The 20,459-nt window shown below is 35.4% G+C and overlaps 1 protein-coding gene across 4 annotated transcripts in view; it reads right to left on the bottom strand.

The window, feature by feature from the left end:
* Positions 1-20,459, bottom strand: part of LOC134790155 (uncharacterized) — a 100,725-nt gene that overhangs the window by 13,921 nt on the left and 66,345 nt on the right. For 3 of the 4 annotated variants that reach the window (XM_063760958.1, XM_063760955.1, XM_063760956.1), the window contains one exon: positions 5,531-5,712. In XM_063760958.1, coding sequence (XP_063617028.1) covers positions 5,531-5,712 — 182 coding nt within the window. Of the gene's footprint in view, positions 1-5,530; positions 5,713-10,954; positions 11,192-20,459 lie in introns of those variants that run through there. The other variant, XM_063760957.1, reaches the window with a different exon arrangement.

Below are 20,459 nucleotides of genomic sequence, written 5' to 3'. Positions count from 1 at the left end.
CGATTTGTTTGTACCTATCGCGCTGAAAGTCCACCGTTATCTGCGCTTTATCGCAGATAGTCAGCAGGACTTGTGATAGTTATCGAAAATCACATTTGTCTTGTGGATTGAACGGTACACGGATCTTTCTTTATCTATTTACATTGAAGGCCTCTTCCCCGGATGTTTTAAAAAGTATTGTGTCATAAAATTTAAATATTTTTAGGTCGTCAATCGTAATCATACACTTTTCCAAACTAACTAGCTATTTTGTTTCCACTTTCTTGTACTATCCTTGTTGCTACTTCTATTACCTACATGTACCTACTGCAACGGATAATATGTTTTCTTCATATTATTTCATTAATACCTACTTTCACAGCAAGATTCTGGGACATCTATTTTATTGCCTTTTAATCTACTCTTTAAGTGTGTGAATTGATTATTTATCATTAAATTAAGTCTTAATCATCTTTTTCCTTTTTAATGCGTGCAAAATTGATAAGTTTAATTAAATTCATTGTCCAAGGTTCTTGCGCTCTAAAGGTAATCCATTTTAATCCCTGTGCATATAAAAATGCAAGAAATATTATTACAGATCCTTCACCTTTTAAGTATTGAAACCAAGCATATTTTTATAACAGGTGTTTAACTTCAGAACATGAAACATGATGAAAAAACGACAAAAAAACCACAACTTTATTCCGTAAAAATGTATAAAACATTTAAGTATCATAGAAAAAATTCTTTCACGCGATTTGGGAATCGACTAGACTTTGGCAGCGCCTATCAGGAACTAACGAAGGAAAAGGATACCGTCAACCGGGGTGAATAGGAAACCTGAAATGTCATTCCCGGTTTTTAGCCCTCTATTCACCCCGCCGTCCCTATTCACCCCGGTTGACGTTACTATAAAACTAAAGTCTGTCAAAGAGACTCATAGACACTGCTTGTGGTTCTTAAAACTCAGCTAAGCAAGACTTTAATTGGAATATAACCTCATAGAAATCTCCGAACGGATACTGTTCCGGTTTCCACTCATGAACAGATTGATATCCGACGGATGCTTTGCCTATAATTTTACTGCGCGATCTCTAGTTGTAAATTAATGTGTAGGTACATTTCCACCATCATCCACAGATCCAGATGTATCTGGTCTCCCGCGATACAGGCGCGTGCGGGGACTCTTGGAATTGGAAAAATGTGGCCACCGCCCACCATAAGCAGTTTAGTTGATAAAGCAAAAAATAAGGAAAACAAAACTATGTGACAAAGACCAAAAAGTTGAGGATTTACTAGGACAACAATATAAATATATTATACTGATTTATACAGAAATTAATTGGTTTATTAGAAAACACATTTCTCCCAATGAGGGCGCCACGAACATCACTTTAATAGTGTTTGTGCCCCGAGTTAGCACATGTCTGCAAGGTATCTTTTGAAATTTTAGTCACAAGAAAATTTAAGTGCATGTTGGGCTTAAGGCGCGTTGATATTTTTGGTTCTATCTATATTGGTTCGAACTATAAATGTTGTATTTGGAATATTATAGTTGTATGAATGTTCCAGTTTGTTAAGAAGTGTCATAGGGTCAAAAGTGTGTCCCTACCTAATAAGTTTGATCTATGAAACCCTGATTGAAAAATTAAGTACAAAAGTAGAAAAAAACCCTAGGTAGGTATATTTTAAGAATACCTAACTTTTTTTTAAACTTTACTGTGGCATAATACTTTCAGCCAGTAACTATCTCTACTTTTAGCATTATCTTGTTCGGCCTTCAAGTAGGTCTCATTTGGTTATCAGCGAGTAGGTATTTATGCTATAGATAAAGTCGCTATACTATCACCAGCAGATTGATCGATTTATTTATTCACGATCGAAGAAATGCATAATTTATCCGCAATCAAGACGCTGTTAGAGTCTGTTCGGAAAGAGGAGAGTCGTGAAATGTATTGTGCCCCATATGGCCCATATATTCCACGACTCTTCTCTTTCCGCACAGGCTCTACCTATATTGGGAAATGCGAGTTTTTACTTTTATTGCTGAAAGTATCATCAAAAGAAGAATTACTATTGTGTTGGCTGAGTGAAGTGCATTGTGAGGTAAATAGGCGAGTGGTGGAAATGACAACTTTCATGGGCTCATACTACATATTTTATTTCGGTCCAATAATAAAGTAGGAGTTAAATTAAAGATCTCTCACAAAAAAATCGATCTGACAGGTAGATACCGCCTAATAGGGTTTTCATTTTCACATTGTCCGATCCGATATTGAATAAAAGTAATATAAGTATAACATTATTTAATTTTTTTTCATTAATAAATCTGAATGGCAAAAAAAAACGTTAACTAAAAAGGTGGTCTTAATACCACAGGGCACTCTCAACGTCTGTCTTTCTCATAGAGGCCATTCGAGGACCGATATTTTTTCTGGTCGGACAATATTAAAAACGCTCTTACCGAGGTTACGATTTATCTTTGAGTACCTAGGCACAGTGCGACATAATATAGTAGAAATTAAATGAGGGCGCCACTTTCTACTTAACTGTCACATTTTTGACGTAAAATAATGCTTAAACATGGCAACAATTAAATATGGAAAATTTTTAGTTCCATAATATTTAATTTCGACTATTTTACAGTCTGACAAAAAAGAGTAGAAATTAAAAAGTGGCAACACAGTAGTGTCGTCCCGTTTTCTTATATATATTGATTTGAAAGGGACGACACTACAGTATTGCCACTTTTTAATGTCTACTCTTTTTTGTCAGACTATATGTCGCACTGTGCGACTGAACATGAGGTTGGCAGCCCTTAATTTACATACGTTTAGTTGCAAGTGTTGCAACACTGCTACGGATTCACCGAGGTTGCTTAATGCCTATGTTCCTCTTGATTATTTATTTCTCTGATTGTTATAAGGTTATAACTTAATAATATGCATACAACTATCAGCTGGTAGGGATCCCTTTAAGAGATAAGTTCGCCTTTTAAAATATTCTTATATAATAATGAAACACACTCAATTTGTCAGTAGAAAAATGCGCGGACTTCAAATTGTCTATTGGAAGTCAACTCTTCGCTCCTACATTTTTTAAAGCCGCCTTTTTCTACTGTGCCAGTTACTTTTTTATGTTTTTGGTGTTAGTATACCTACTACACGACGCAAAGACCCATTATGCAAAAAATTGTTTTAATGTTATATTTGTATGGAGGTACTAACCCTAAATTTAAGTATGTATGGCTTCGAGCAACACGGAAGGGAGGCGGCATTCGCACTATTTCCCCTCTGCCTAGGTACAAGATCAACTGATCTAGCGCGGGTAATAAAACTAGTTGCGCTCGGATTTTTCACTAGACCGAGTCCAGACGCGCGCGTGAACACAGCAGCAAAAAAATGCCTAATTGCTCGGTTTTTTGTTGTAAAAAGAGGTCGGGGACATCAAATTTACAAAAAGAAGGTGTTACATTTCACATGTAATATTTTTTTTACATATCATATTTTAATTACATTTAAACACAATTATTATATTTTAGTCTCATGTAATTGTTGGATTTATCGATTTTGCTCGCCCAGTACAAAATTACAAATTGCGGATCGGTCGAGCGACAAATCCGACTTCTCATCTGTCAGAATACAATAAAATTCTTCGACGAAAATGTGTTAGTGTGCGTGTTGTGACACTTGTGACTCGTCCGTACACAAAAAGAGATCGAGGTTTGCAAGATTTGTCTTTGACGTGTGTCATTTTCTATGTATGTGTGTCGTCATTACAGATTGGATTTTGTATGTAAGAGTGTGAGAAGTGCGACTGTGTGGAACTTTTGCCCCCGCAAAAAATGGCAGAAAGATTTGTACGGTAAGATATCGCTTGGGCCCCTCCCTTCCGACGTGTCGGAAGCCGGAGTTGCTCGAAGATGTATGGTATGCTACTAACACATTATGGACTTTTGTTCGAAATAAATGATTTTTGATTTGATTTGAAAAGAGAGAAATGTATTACCTATGATCCAATAATGTAGATATTTTTGTCATGGTTATAGATACTTATTACCAGTATTTATTAATTAAATTTTCTCTATTGTCATAAAAGTAAGGAAAACCTTTAAGTCAAATCTTTACGTTAACACTATAACAGTTTCCATTTATAACATAAATATATAGCACATTTCGACTCAAACCGCGATATTATCTTGGTAATATATGCAGTAAACTTGACTGTGAACTCATAATAATTACTGTTACGAATTTTTGGTCACGGTCAAATTATGGTCAGTACTTTAACTGTTATATTTATGTAGAATCTGTCTAAGCTGACTTGGCACCTTGAATAGAACAAAGTAGTGTCAGTTTAAACGTAAACTTTTCATAAAATATAATATTAACACACGTTGTCACGCAGAGTTAGGTTGGTCCGACTCTATACCTATTTATAGAAGTTGGGACAGCCAACATTCAGGAATATATATTAGTGATTGCATTTACATAATAATTAGTTGTATTTTTTATAATTTTTATAACAAAATACAGGTGATATTTTTAAAACATTGATAGGCATAAAATAAAAACTATTTTTCTCTACCAAACAACTAAAATCCGACTGCCATCTACATCCTAGTGATTAGGTAAGCAGCTAGCATATACATTAAATAAGCATTAAATAAATGATCCCACGCTATTCGCGTGATTCTAGCATATAAATTAAATATTCTCTCATCGGTGTTTGTCTCCTTGTTAAAATGTTCAATACGAAACGTTGTTACTTTTTCCTTTACTTCAATATACTGTTGTTAATAATTTATCTTTGAAAATAGCCTATTATTACTGTTTTAGGCATGTAACCATTCGTTAGAAGCGCACTTGATCTTAACGTTTCCTACGTGCATAACCGTCATAACAGCCACATGAAAGCTCATTAAATTTTATACCGTATTCCCGTGGAATAAATTCCAAATTCAAACTAGTTTTTCCAATTGTTACGTGTGGTAAACGGTAAACGTCAAAATGACGAGCAATGGGAAAATGGCGAGTAAGCTTCATAATTAAAATCTTTGGCACCAAGTACCGTGACTTTTCTTTCTATAACGGTAACATGTTGAAACCGATGGTATGACTGTCGGAACGCATGTTGCAGTAAGCATATTTAATAATACATACACATATTTGAAGGAAAAAGCTAGTTTTCTAAAATATTGCGATTCGGCCTACTAGAATTCGGCAAAGAGGATACTTTACCTAAAGAAAATTGATAATTAATCGCAATTTTATCACCTGTTTTTAGAACTATGAACTATGTAAGTACATACCTTAAACTGCACGGAGTTACTTTTTTGGAAATAGTTGATTAATGAACGCAAGCTTATAAATAATTTTGATGTGGTTGGCGACGTTAAGAAATATTACATGATGAAAGCGTTCAGAAACCAATTGCTTATAGTTTAAGAATCGTTTTCCCCCGTCCCAAAGTAACCCGATGCGATGTAGTAATAGTTACTGCTACCTAGCGATTTCTTGCGATTTTTAGGAATTAGGTAATTAGGTCTCACCTTATTAAGAATAGCAGTAGCCAGCAGATCTTCATAGGTATCATGCGGGGCCTGCGGTTCAGCCGCATATCTCGCGAGAGCTGGCAACGCCGCAGCCTCTTCCACCACTCTTGCGACCAGTCTCTTCAGCTGCGCGTGAGCACTGCTGGCCGATGGCGCTGCGTCGCGGGTTGGTGGCAGATCTAAGGAAGGAAATCATGATTAAATCAAGGAAACTACAGTGAAACCTGGTTAAGTGGGACCTGGATAAGTGAGAAACCTCTATAGCTGGGACTCATGGTGCGGTCCCGACACTTTAGCACTGAATTACCTCTATTAGTAAGATAAAACGAACCTCTATAACTGGGATTAGTTGTTGTGATTTTATAGTCACATTTACCTGTATAATTGAGACAGAGAGTGTATTTTACCTCTTTTACTGAGACTATATTTATAAGATTACATTTTCCTAATTGCTTTTAAGAATTTTATAGGAATTGACCTCTGTATCTGAGATAACGTCAATCTATGACCTCTCTAACTTGGACTTTATTGATCAATTTCCGTCTTCTTACTAACTCTTGGTCTATCCACAAATTCTGCATTTACTTAATTGTGTCTAAACGACTTCAAGTTTCATTTAGTTACTTTATGTAGTTAAAACTATCAAAACGAAAGCTGAAATCTTGATAAGTAACACGAATAAACAAATTTTCATTTAATAAATGTTTAAGACGCAATGAGGTCCGTATCAAATTTAATTGAAAAAATCTATCCTTTGGAGAATCATTCAAAATAAATTCAAAGAAATATTTAAACAGACTTAAAAAAATGTTTAGGGACAAGGATTATTTTACCTTATTTATTTTTGAAGATAATTACAAAATACCTTATTAACCACTCCTATAACTGAAATATCCTCTATTCTCACCTCTATTAATGGGACCCTCTGTAAATGAGACAGAAATTTATTTGTACCTGGCTAACTGAGAGCCTGGGTAAGTGGAATACCTCTTTAAGTGAGACAAAATTTTAATCTACTCGTCCCTTGAAGTCTCACTTATCCAGGTTTCACTGTATATGTATATTGTGGTTTCAAAGTTGTCTCCGAATTTAGTTTCCTCTCAAGCTCAAGTCAGTTATTTAATTAGAATTACATCTAATTTATATGTGGTAGAGGTAAATATAGATACTCTTTAGCCATACTATGCGAGATTTATTAAATATATAGTAATAGTGAGGTATATTCAGATCATATTGAACCGGTATTTAAGAATTGTAGATGTTTAATAAACACAGAAACACATTTTAGGATTCAATAACCAAATATAAATAAATACTAATGTAGTGTAGTTAGTTATAGTAGTATACCCTATAATGGACACGGAACCAGTAATGGGACAAAAAAACTCAATTCCTCTAAAATAAGTATATAAAAGTAGTTTATAAACACTGGATATATGTTTATCATAAATAAGAGTCCTAGAGCTGATTATGTTTGAATTTTTATTAAATTCGGTTATTTTTTAAGAAATGTGCGTCAACCCAAAAGTTGTCGTGCCACTGAAAAAAAATATCACTAAAAATTCTTAACAAATTCGCTAAGAGAGGCGAGTTAATTTATTAAATTTTAATTAATTAATACTTGATGAAAACTAGAATGTGTTTTGTTAATTGCATTTACCATGAGATAAGGTATACAACACACTATGTTGTGACTCCACAGATGTAAAAAAATAGTGGTATTTGGCCCAATCCCATTATAGGAGCTGTAAAACTGCATACCTCCTATGATGGGACAATTGACATAATGATGCTTGCCATGCCATAATTTCATGTTTTAAACAATACAGAAGTAAAATGTAGTTACGAAATATGTCAACCAGGAGGTATTCTCGGACTTAGGATAAATTAATATCGTTTTTCCAAACTTTTATTTAACTTGCCTTGTTAGTTAGTGTGGGTCAAATCTTGGTAGCTGAATTTGACCCACTTTTCGATTTCCGATTCAGTTGAAATTTTGTGTAAGTACGTAATTAAGTATGCAAATCGGATGATAATGCAATATTATGATAACATGGACTTGATCTGATGATGGAGACAGGAGGTGGCCATGGGAACTTTATCGCAATAAACCCTAACTAATTGTGTTTGGGTATATTAGAATTGTCTCGATAAATCTAATACAATAATAATTGGCTGTGGAAAGAAAAATACATTCAGCGATAAAAGCTTATACCAAAAATTGATTTTTTTGCCATAACTTATTCCCCATTTCAATATTTTATACTAATAGAGCAATGTCCATTATAGGGGGCCCATTACTGGATCCACGTCCATTACCGGGGGCCCATTACTGGAGCTTTGGTGTCCATGACTGGGGAAAAAAAACATAGTTTTAATTTGTTAATTATGTGGAAACTCATTGCAGTATCTTTGATACAACACGCCTAAAACATGAAAGGCGGATAGGACTTTCATCTTTTAACACGCTAAGCGGAAGACCATTTACATGTACAAGGGAAATATCATAAATACTCCAAATTTCCTCTTAAATGTCCCATGACTGGGGCTGTTACTATAATCCAAATATACATATTATACATAACTCGTATATAAAATTAAAACAAAAACACGTGCTGGATGCAAAAACATTCCAATGTTATGACTAAAACACACATAACATGCATGAAATTCTATGCTCCATGTTAATAACACGTAAAATTCATGGTGAATTAAAATATTTATATTGTTCAGTCATCCCATATGCGACTGTTGTTATGACTTTTCAGGATTCCAGGCCAATCCGAACATACACTGATATCAGAATGATGTTTGAATACTATTCTCTTTCTGACTACACTTTCTCATTCATATTTTCTAAAAAACTTCTGTCATTTTACACTCAAATTCTGCGACAAAAGCGGAGCTTGTTACAATAGCCACGACGAAACTTGATCTCAAATAACTTTTCCTCAAGCGTGCCAATGTCAACAGTGAACACAATTTCACAAGTCATCAATATGCACCGAATGCAGAGATTTTATCAATTGGTACAGATCTGGAGATATAAACGGTAACCTAAAACAGTTGTTAAGATACCTAATGTGTAAACATATAAGTATACAGTTATTAAAATTCTTAGAAAAAAATATCTAAACTTTTGTAATATGTATTTACAGAAAAGACACCGATTTTTTCGATTGTTTTGGACCCTGTTTGAATTGTTGTAACTTTTGTTGCTATATATTTAACTAGTACGTAAACCAATAAATGTATGCGTAGCTCTTTCAGTCAGGCCGCCACTACTTGTACCTACACATTACCGTTCGTGTGTGCTATTTACATGCCATTAATTCTCAATGTAACGATGTTTTGCCTCATTATATGGGCCATTTGTTTTTGTTAGACGTGAAGATTTTTTTAACCTTATAAGTGATTAATAATGACATAAATCGGACATGTATTGATTGATACATAATGTCGTTTGTTATTTTTAAATATACGAGACGATTTTATAAAATTTTGGTTAAAATATGTGACTCATCGTTTTTCCCATTTTAGATTCTAAGGGAAAAACGATGAGTCCATTCTTGTTCCACACTTGTTTTTTTTTAATTAGGTAGGTATATAGGAGGCAAACGAGGAGACAAATTGCCTTGTGGCAAGCATAATTGGTTGTTAAATATAACCGTGGGTAGAATAAGACTAAATTAATGTTCCTTAAAACATTGTCAAAATTAAATGTAAATCGCAAAAACTTCCGCTATTCACAAGAAATGTTGTCACCACCCAGAAGTTAACCTTTCAACTGAGGTCGACGGTAAATCTCAATAATTATACATTCAAGCAAAAACACTAGACGTAAACACTTCGTAATATCATATTGCATGTCGTTAAGATTTGAACCGACCTTGGTAAAAACCTCAACGTTTATAACTCGAGTTTTCTGTAAATAACTGGTACTTATGTAGGTAGGTACACTTTTTTATTCGGATTAGCCCAAATAAAGTCAAAAACCGTTGACAATTGAATTTTTATCGTGTCATACGTCTACATATCGTATTTGTAAGAACGTGACGGCCAGAAGGGCTAAGGGGGACGATGGCCGGCTCTTTATCATTTGTTTTCTACTGACAAGATCTGCTTGACCAAGTATATTTAAAATGTCTTGAATTAACATTTATAGTACCGGTGTTTTAGGGAAAATTCGGAAAGTTCAGAACAAAACTCTCCTCTGGCACTTAACAATTTGATAGGTAATCGGAAAAAACCTCGAAGACCTTCCGGCCAACAAGAACTTTATTTAAAATAAACTTGTAACCCTTGCACCTACTGGTTTAACCATTTTCGGCGTCATGACTACTTTTCAAGGGACAAACAAGGTCAGTACCTGCTGATTTAATTTATTTCAATCACTCGTTAAAATTATATAATTGAGTGACATTTATGTGTCAAGGCATATTTAAACTCAATTAATACTATTACACTAATGGTATAGCGATGGTGGTATTAAAACTAAACTCTTAACCCTTAAACGCCACGCCTATTGTGGCGCGTCATTGTGAAGTTGGTATCCAGACGGGACTGATCATATCAGTCGATTTGATCAGAAATGAAATTGGCGTCAATCTCCAATTTTAGATTTATGGTGATATTAGAGCCCTCTAAATTGAAAAAATGCCCCTGAACGAAAATACTGGCCTCACAAATTAGTATTCTTGCGTCCGCACCTCATTTTATAGGTAATATCGGTCATTATCGGCGGTTCAATTCGGCGAGCCAAATTGGTATTTGCGTCCGCAGCTTCCTGATTCGATCGGGCAATTGAATCAGATTGGCGAAAAATTTACTATTTAATTTCGAATTTCGCGGTTATAGCCCTGGATACGCCTTTAACCTTATCGGAATGCTCGAAGATTGATATTGAGCTGTAGCAGCGAGCGTCAGTTGACGTATTTGGCGGTCGACGGGTTTATTGTGAACCTTATGTCTTCGCAATAAAGTTTACGAATAGTTAGTGAATGACGATAGTACTAGACTGACCGCTTTTTAATGCCAGTAACTAGCCCAAAGCGGACATTGATTAATCAATATTAACCATTCGTTTGCAGATCTTGCAATTTCCTTCGGACGTAATAGAAATGGCGAAATCTAAAATGTTTTAAGTAGAATACCCTTGCTTTCCAAATTGCCTGTTCGACTCCCCAGATTGGGCCAATCAATCTATTTTAGCACTTGGGATATAAGTAAAATTTAACAACACATTTAGTTATCACCCAACTCTGATAAAATGTTTCAGCTAAAAAGGTTTGAAATACCTACTGAAACGCTGTTAATAACTATAAATATGTAGTGGAATAACTATCATTTAGGATTTATCAGTTGCGTTTTAGGGAAACGACGTTGCGTTGGAGGACTAAATACAATATTTTAAGAACTTACCCAAAATCTCGTCAAGCCAGTAGCACGAAACGTAGAGGAAGATGGCAACCCCGAGCCAGAAGCCGAGCAGCAGCACAGCGAGGTATTCCCACATTGTTTATCGGTTATCGCATCACTGACACTTGCGTCGGAATTGTAGTTTATCGCGTCACTAATATTTATCGCAGTACTTTGAGGTATTCCCACATTGTCGGTTGTCGCATCACTTGTTTTTGATTTGTTTCACTGTTCTAAGTTTTTATTTAGAAATTATTGTTGTCATGATGATTGGCTGTGGTTAAGTAATTAAAAGTAAAGTTATGTGGTATGAGTTTAAAACTTACGTTTCGGGATTAGACGTGTTTTTTATTAAAATAGAAAAAGAAAAGAAATAAATTTATAGAATTTAGGATTTGCAAAATATGGTTTAACACGTCAGACTTATTTCTAATACCTAATATTTAATGATGGGAAATGTTCGCCGTAACGTTAAAAGATTCTAAGATAACATTTACATAGAATAACAATAACGTTATGTCATTTATAACCCAATTGCAAATAGAGATACGTATCCGTAATCCATAACAATCGTTCTTTATGTTATAAAAACTTTCTTAAGTTACTTTTTTAACTAATATCTTTAATGTGATACCATGAACTGATTTCATCGGATATCGATAGTCGAAACTCGAAACAATGTTGATTTTCTAATTATACTTAAACAATGATCTCAGATTGAAACATTGTATAGGCGATGTAACGAAGCGATTGTCATTGTAGTTGGAATGGCTCATAAATTCTTAACCAAAGTGTTGTGATGACGTACAGCTTGACAACAGTGACAACAGTATTAGGCATTGTCTTATTATCGATTGTTTTGATTCATCAACCTGCAGCGGCATCATGGTCGCATTTTTATCACCTGTCATTCCATGCGTCAGTTTCGCACTTACATATTTGTTAGAACGTGACAGGCATTTTGACAAATGATAAAGAGCTGACCATATTAGCCCTACTGCTGTAAACATGAAGACGATAGTTACTAACACCAACACGTATAGCCACAGAATAACTAATAGTACATACTACCGTACAGAAAATTCACTCGTTCACAAAAGTCACATTTAGGTATAAAATTATACCTATACTCGCCGCCTGCAAGCAAAATTGAAACTTATGCTTAATGCTTAATGTAATCTTACGGATACATAAGTCTACGTTTTATTACCCTGCCTCTAATACCTCTAGAAGGAAAAAAACGAACATAATCCCTATTCCACCAACAGCCTCTGCCTTTGCCAGAAGACAGTACAATGTCCAATCGGCTAAATTGTACAACTTTCTAAATAAAGAAATAGATATATATCCCTCCACCTATAGAGAATGTAAAATAAAAGTAATAAACTATGGTTAAAGACTAAAAACTACGACGAAATAGAAAAACTACTTAAAACATAATCTAATATAATTCAATCAACCTAACTATTCCCTTAACACACACACGCACACACACACACACACACACACACACACACACACACACACACACACACACACACACACACACACACACACACACACACACACACACACACACATACACACACTTTTACATAAGTGGCTCTTAAACTATTAAAATTACACTTAAACTTATTATCATAGTTTTTCTTTTAGCTTGTAGTTAATCACTAAGGAAGAGCGGTGTTCCTTAACACAGGTATTTTTATACTTAAATAGGTGCACCAACCTGTATTTTGTTAAAGATTGCTTGTTAGCGAATAAATATTTTTTCATTTCATTTTTCATTTTTCATATACCTACGTAACCGCGCACGAACCGTGAATCTTCCTTGCGCGCCGCAGATTTATGACCGAGCTGTTTAAAGTTTAAATTCACCTTTCAATATCGTCCGGAATTTAATAAAATGTTATTTCTGCTTCCTTGTTCTTCAGACATCCGTAAACAGAACAATATCTTTTATACAGATTAGATCGAGATATAGGTTTCGAAACCATTGTGTGTCGTGTTTCGGAGGTTCCGGGGCAAACTGCCGAATCCGACACAAGAACAGCCGATTCAACGGAGCCACGCCGTTTTGTCGCATAAATAGTGTTTAGTTTTTAAGTTTATAATATATATATATATATATGTATGTTAGTCTGTAAGGTATTTGTAATATGGGCCTTGTTGCCTGATTTAAATTTTAAATAAATAAAAAAAAAAATTGTGTATTTTCAATTTGCGAGCGCCACGTGACACGACTATCGTGCGAGCCGAGCGGCACGCGGCAGCCCACTGCCATACGCCGCGCGGCGCGGCGCGCCGGCCAAATGTACCTGAACTGCGTAGTGACACCCCCCTGGTTCTACATTTTAATCATAATACTAACTGTATGTTATAAACTTATAACAAGTAAAATTATTCCTTATGATCGTTATAAAGAACGTTTTGATGATTATAGAACATTCTGTAATTTAATTATTATAACGAATAATATTATGGATTTTGTTTATTATGAGTTTTAAAAGTAGTTAAATGTAATTATGCAAAATGTTTGTATTAAAATTGAACGGCACCCTATTGCATACTATTATATAGCGCTGTCGCATGATGACGTAGGCTTGTGTCAGTCACGTGGTCGGAAGAGAGTACCAGGCACTATATTATTATACCATGGTACAGTGGTAACTTAGATTCACGACAGCCGCAGACTGGAGTGAATTAAAGACTGGAGTTTGCAATATTCATACTCCCGGAGTTACACACAATGATTTTCATCACACTTTCGAAGAAAAAACTAAATTTTAAGCGAAATCATTTTTGAACACTGTGACATTTCAAAACATTCGTCCGTCACATCACATTGTATTTTTTTTACAGGTTAGGCATCGAAGGCACAGTCTCATCCGGCATTCGGCTACGATTGAAAATTTTGTAAAAATATTTAAAACTGCCATTAAATTAATCAAATTTAATATTTTTAAACATAAATTAAATTATAAACGTCAGTATTTTGAAAGGGTATGCCCTTAAACTACGTCAAAAGAGAGGTATGGGCACTGTAAATGTCATCTCGCTTTGTGTGGGAGGGGTGGGAGGGCACAGCACAGCTAGCGGATGTCATTTAGGGCTTCCAATACCGGGATCCCGGGATCCCGAAATACCGGGATCCCGTCTGTTTAAACAGATTTTTCAATACCGGTATTTTTTAATGAAATACCGGGATCCCGGTATTTTCAAAAACAAGGAAAATGTGCCTATTATAACGTTTGAAATCTATTAAAATGGTCAAATTCGGCTGTATCAAGAAGATAACTTGCCAATTTAATTAAAGAAGATCATTTAATTGAAACAAGATCTGTGCATATGCGTTAGATAAATATTTGGTGATGAATTCTGATGTTCAGGATATATTAAGGGGCTACCCCACGCGAATGACCTTTGATCTGAATCCCTTAGAATTCTAATGTTTTTTGTAGCTTATTATATTAACAACAACAGCTTGAAGCAATATATACTGCAAAACGTAATTCAAGACCAAACAAAGTAAGAAAATGTTGCCACTTTTTACTAGCGCGTCTTGTATTTATGCAAAAATAAGTATATAAAAGTACTTTTTAAATCGCAGGAGTAAAATTACTAATAAATAAATTATCTTAGCGTGATTATTTATCAAAAGGAATTTACTATTTTACAAACAAATTATTGCAGTGGCAACATGGTCTTACTTTTTTTGGTCTTGAATTACGTTTTGCAGTTTAGTATCCTATATTTACTTCAAAGTTCATCGCCTTCGAGATATTTGGCATCAAAGTTGAACAATTTCAGGCTAAAAACTGGTTTTATGGCCATAACTTTTGTGTTAATTAGTTTAAAATGAAAACCCTGGACACGTTTCTCGAGACGTCAAATACGAACCCAAATATTTAGATTTCGTACATGTAATTGTAAGATTCTTCACTGCAAACTAGATACGAAAAAAGTGTTTTTTTTTTAGAATAAATAGGAGATTCGATTCAAAACTTGTCAAAAATGTCGGGTAGCCCCTTAATATAATTAGTTCTTAAAATTTTATCAAAAAGTAGAAAGAAATTAATTGTAATGGCATACGAATTATTGGTGCCAAAGAATATTTATTGGCTGATTATTAGGTTGAACTAAAAATGTGACTTGTGAAAGTTGTGAAGTCAACAAGGCGGATAAAATGATTGCCAACCTGGAGGATTCACATACACCGAAAAAAATAATTTTCTACCAGAACGTATAGTAATTAAAAATATAGTTATACCTACTAAAATCCGGTAGTAATAACAAAAAATGTTGTATCGTGTAAAACTTGTTTTTTAAACATCACTGTTTAATTCTAGTTAAATGCAATTTAGTACTGCTTACAATTTCGTTGTATATGTAAAGATGCAAGTGTTGTAAATATTAAACGTTTGTCTCGTTTAATATATGCATCGTAACACTAACTATTGATATGTAAAAATAAAGATACGAGTGTACACGTTACAAGTTATTATGTTGTGGTTACTATAATGCATTGTAGTCTGAACGAATCAAACAGTTGTGCCTACACCACGGTGTATGCGCGGGTGGCGGGGGGCGGAGAAAGGAATTGCGCAAGTCACAGAACAGCAGCCATTACGCCAGCGTCTTACGTTGCGGCCGGTCGATGTTTTTATTTACGTAGATCCTGTCCATAATTTTATTGTAAACTAGTACAAGTGTATAGTATAAGTGCGTGTTGTTTGCGTGTTGCTGACACAGTGAAATGTGCGGGCTCCGATTAAGGAAAAGTCCTCCTGCACCGATGTGGATAAGGTGGGATTCACACTGGTGGAAAGGAAACGCAAGGCGCGCAGGGCGCCTCGTAAAACTCTGTGTGGCACTGCGGAGCCGGTTAATTCTGGCCTACGAGTTGCGACACCGAGTAAGGCGCTCTACGTGTCTCGCCTGCATTACTCCGCCGGGGCCGACGAGGTGGTGGAGTACGTCCGCCGGAAGACTGGCTACACGCTGAGGGTGCACCAGCTACAGTCGCGTCACTATGTGCACTTCAGTTCATTTGTAGTGCGCGTGCCGCGGCCTCTGCAGGACACCGTCGCAAGCGCGGACTTCTGGCCGAAGGGTGTGGTGTTTCGGCGGTTCCGGGGCAACCTGCCGAATCCTACGCCGAGTCAGACGACGCTACGGAGCCACGCTGTTACGTCGTCGCCCAAATCCAATGTTTAATTTGTATGTCATTTTTGTGTCTATTGTTTTCTTTGTGGAGACAAAATGTTTTTTTCATTTGTAGTGTCACAGTGCCATGGTTTTACTGTAATGCTGTGTACTTATTTGATCAATAAAAAAAACAAAATAAGTGTGCTTAAAAACTTGTCTGTATTTACTAGAAGAGCAGTGTACTGGTTATATATTGTTCACGTAACCAGAACCCACTGTGCTGAAGGGACTTCTAAACGGGCCATATGTTCACTGCAATATGTGGCCGGCAACTATTAGTGTCCCTCTCTAACATGTGAGTAAGAGGACACCAATAGTTGCCGGCCACATATTGTAGTGAACATATGGGTCGTTTAGAAGCCCCATTAGCACAGTGCGTTCTGGTAACGTGAACAATATAAAACCAGTACACCGAACAAATCGTTCAGTTACATATACTGAATACATTGTTATAACAACAGGACAGGAACGTATATGTTACTGTATTATTTAGTAACCATTAACAGACCGGCTAGTTGGGTTTACTAAAAGTCTTATACCCACTACTATACACTTCATAGAATTAACAAATTTTATTTAACAAGAATGGTCTGGTTATGTTTACAAAGTGTCCTGTCGTCACATATACAACAAGACAATATAGTACAGCTAACCAGATTCTGGTTACCAGTACTAGGTTTTTTTTTCAGTGTAACTATTGCAGATGGCGATAATTGTTTAATATCCTAAGCTAAGGATATACATATCTGGTGTAAAAGTGAGCCTTTAAAAAAAAACTCAAATTTTTTAAGCCATTTATAGTCAATACCGGGATCCCGGGATCCCGGTATTGATAAAGACAGTTTCGGTATTAATACCGGTATTGAAAGAAGTCCGGTATTTGGAAGCCCTAATGTCATTCCAGGATCTAGAGCAGAGCCCAACTGGGGAAGTACCTCCAACTTACCTACAGAAAACCGCAACTAAATAATAGTGTTAGTAGGAACTCGAGTCTAATTTGAAGAAATCGACTTGTTTTTATGAGACTCAAAGCTTAAAAAACTTCGGAGTCTTTTAAGTCCCGAGTCGAGTCTTCTTTAGACGCAACTCAAAAGAACTCGAGCCTCCGAATAAAGACTCAGTTAACAATTTTATAGGTTTTACCTAAAAAACAGTAAAGGAAATAGGTGTTATTGTATGATTTGTGTTAGGTACATCCAAGAATTATACATAAAGATAATGATGCATTACGAAGGTATTTGTAAAAAATTACAAGTTCCCAGAAAAGGACTCAAGTCTCTACAAAAGAAAAGTCTGAAAGCTGAAAAGAAATGTCCTCCAGATAATCTTGGTGGTGTAATAAAATAAGTAGATAGATAGATGGAATAGTCTTTATTGGCACACGTCAGTAAAAAGATACAGCTTAAAGAAAAACAATTGATGAAAGAGAGGCAACCAACACGAAGAGAGATCTCTTCCAGATAACTTTTGGTTAGCGGGAACAATTCATTTAATCATTTAAGTAATTATGTAAAAAAACATGTTAAATTTTGATGTATTTGATTTTTATAAGAGATTAGGAGCGAAAAACAGGTTTCATACAAATTGTTAAAGCAAAGTCAAAACTCCTAACTCTTATAATAAAGTAAAAATCGAAAAAAAACAAACGGTGGGCATAGCTATGATTAAAATACATCAAATTGTGTAAACATATTTTCCATAATGTCGATATCCAGAGAGGAAAATGAGGACTACGTTTGTATGGAGAATCGATCGTCCCCTGTCCTCATCCCGTAGCTATTTCTATATCGGCACCATTTTTACAAGGGTCACCCAACATCCCATTGTGCCGTTTCTGCTCAATATGGAAAACTTGATAACGTAATCTCCGCCATATATTTTTCCTATTTTCATCGCTGGATAACGTATGCCGTTAACGTCAATATCCTTTACGAAATAATTTCCTTTCCTTATTTTGCATCCAATAGGCGACAAGCCGAAAAAATGGAACCATATTTTAATGAAAGGGCTTGCACAAGTTATATGTTTCAATGTTGCTGCTGTCTCGATGGTACCCGCGGCTGTTTTTCTTCCAACGATAAATGTACCTTCCACGTCCGACACTGAAACGTCCTTCTTCACTGTCAAATTGAATTTGAGACGGTTGTTATATATGCCTTTGTAGACTTCTAAATCAAGTGAATAGGGTATTTCTTTGGCATACGGAACTTCTGGGTTTGTACAGTCTTCGATACTGATGAGGTTGGCTTCATGTTTTTTACAAGAACAATGTAAAATATTTGAATATATTAACATTAGTAAATATTTCATGGTCTTGTATTTTGCTAGCAACAAACACGAACGGATTGTATTACAAGTAGTGTTACAATGACACGTGTCCTGGATGAAACGATTTATTCGACATTAGTTCTATAATTTTAGTCATTAGTTTGGAGTTAATGACGTGTGTGACGTGCGTGGAGTGAATGACAGTACATTAACTCCAAACTTCAAATTATTATATGTTCTTTATTTATTTTTCTTCATAAGTTAGGCACAGAATAACTAATAGTACTACCGTACAGAAAATTCACTCGTTCACAAAAGTCACATTTAGGTATAAAATTATACCTATACTCGCCGCCTGCAAGCAAAATTGAAACTTATATACCTACGTAACCGCGCACGAACCGTGAATCTTCCTTGCGCGCCGCAGATTTATGACCGAGCTGTGAGTGTCGGCGCAGGGTTGAAACTTGACAAGTTTTTGTACCTATACCTACCGATTTATTATTTTTAAGATTAATATGTAGGAATTACAAACGTTGATTCTGTAAACATATTTTTTTTATCCGGAGGTAAATGTCTGATTCTTACGGAACTAGGTAGGTATGCCACAGCCTTATTCCTTTGAATAGGTAGGTCAGATCCTAATATTGTTTCTGGGCGACCAATAATCATTTTAAATTGGTCTAAAGCGCTTTAGTTTTATGCAAACAAAACGAATTAGTTATCGAATTTGATTACTTAGTATTTATGTTATGTTTTAAAGTTTAAATTCACCTTTCAATATCGGCCGGAATTTAATAAAATGTTATTTCTGCTTCCTTGTTCTTCAGACATCCGTAAACAGAACAATATCTTTTATACAGATTAGATCGAGATATAGGTTTCGAAATTTTGTAGTTCCATTGTGTATTTTCAATTTTGCGCGAGCGCCACGTGACACGACTATCGTGCGAGCCGAGCGGCACGCGGCAGCCCACTGCCATACGCCGCGCGGCGCGGCGCGCCGGCCAAATGTACCTAAACTGCGTAGTGACACCCCCCTGGTATAACTGATTATTATAAGACCTTATGTCTACGTAAGGGTTGTCATATGAATAAATTGAATACCCTGAAGAAAGTCCAGACCACCCTAAAAATCCTTTCATTTCCTAAACGGTATTTTTTTTAAATCTTTTTCTTTGCTTTAATTGCATGAAATTTTCACAGTTCTTTGACAATACAGCTTATGTCAAAGAACTGTGAAAATTTGATGCAATTAAAGCAAATTGTCGGTAATGATGATAGACGATTTGTGAAGTATTTCTAAAAAAACCTTACGGGAGAATTCGTTTCTGTTAAAAAAACGTGGTATCTAAGTTAGGTTATAAGAAAATTTGACAACGTATTGATGTAGGTTTACGTTTCTTTTTTACATAAGAACACACTAACCTAACTAAAATATTTTGAACGTACGCTTCAAACAACGGACATGTGTCTGTTGTATTGATGTAAGTAGGTATGTCAAACAACAACGGTAAAACAACGTGCTCTACATATAATAAGGTATTGGACGCTAACAGTGCTTACAGTTATATGGTTATATCGCACTACGTGATCGGTTGGGTATTGGTATTTGCTACAATGTTTGCACTACTTATGGTACACATTTTTTTGTGCAGTCAACTTATCAAATTTTAAGAAAATAACTAGGTAGGTACCTATGTAGTAGTAGATCATTAACCGTATTTAATCAACGGAATTACTTAACGAAATGATCAATTCTCTGTTCCGTGTTTCATTTAATTGCAATTGTTATAAGATGCACTAATGCCATACGTATATAATATAGTATATGTGGCATTTAAAATTTCAGTGTTGATACCAATTAATAATACATCATAAAGAATCACTGTAGGTACCTACTTATTACACATAGGTTGGTACATACATATAGTCACCTACACAGAAAATACTTAATTATTTCTTTCCGTTTAAAAATTAGAGTCTGATCTAGGCATTTCCATTAATGTCAAATTTCTTTGAAAATACGGGT

The sequence above is a fragment of the Cydia splendana genome, chromosome 4 (genome assembly GCF_910591565.1).
Source record: "Cydia splendana chromosome 4, ilCydSple1.2, whole genome shotgun sequence".
In the NCBI taxonomy this organism is placed as follows: Eukaryota; Metazoa; Arthropoda; class Insecta; order Lepidoptera; family Tortricidae; genus Cydia; species Cydia splendana.
The sequence above is the reverse complement of the archived record's forward strand: the minus strand, read 5'-3'. Positions and strand labels throughout refer to the sequence as shown.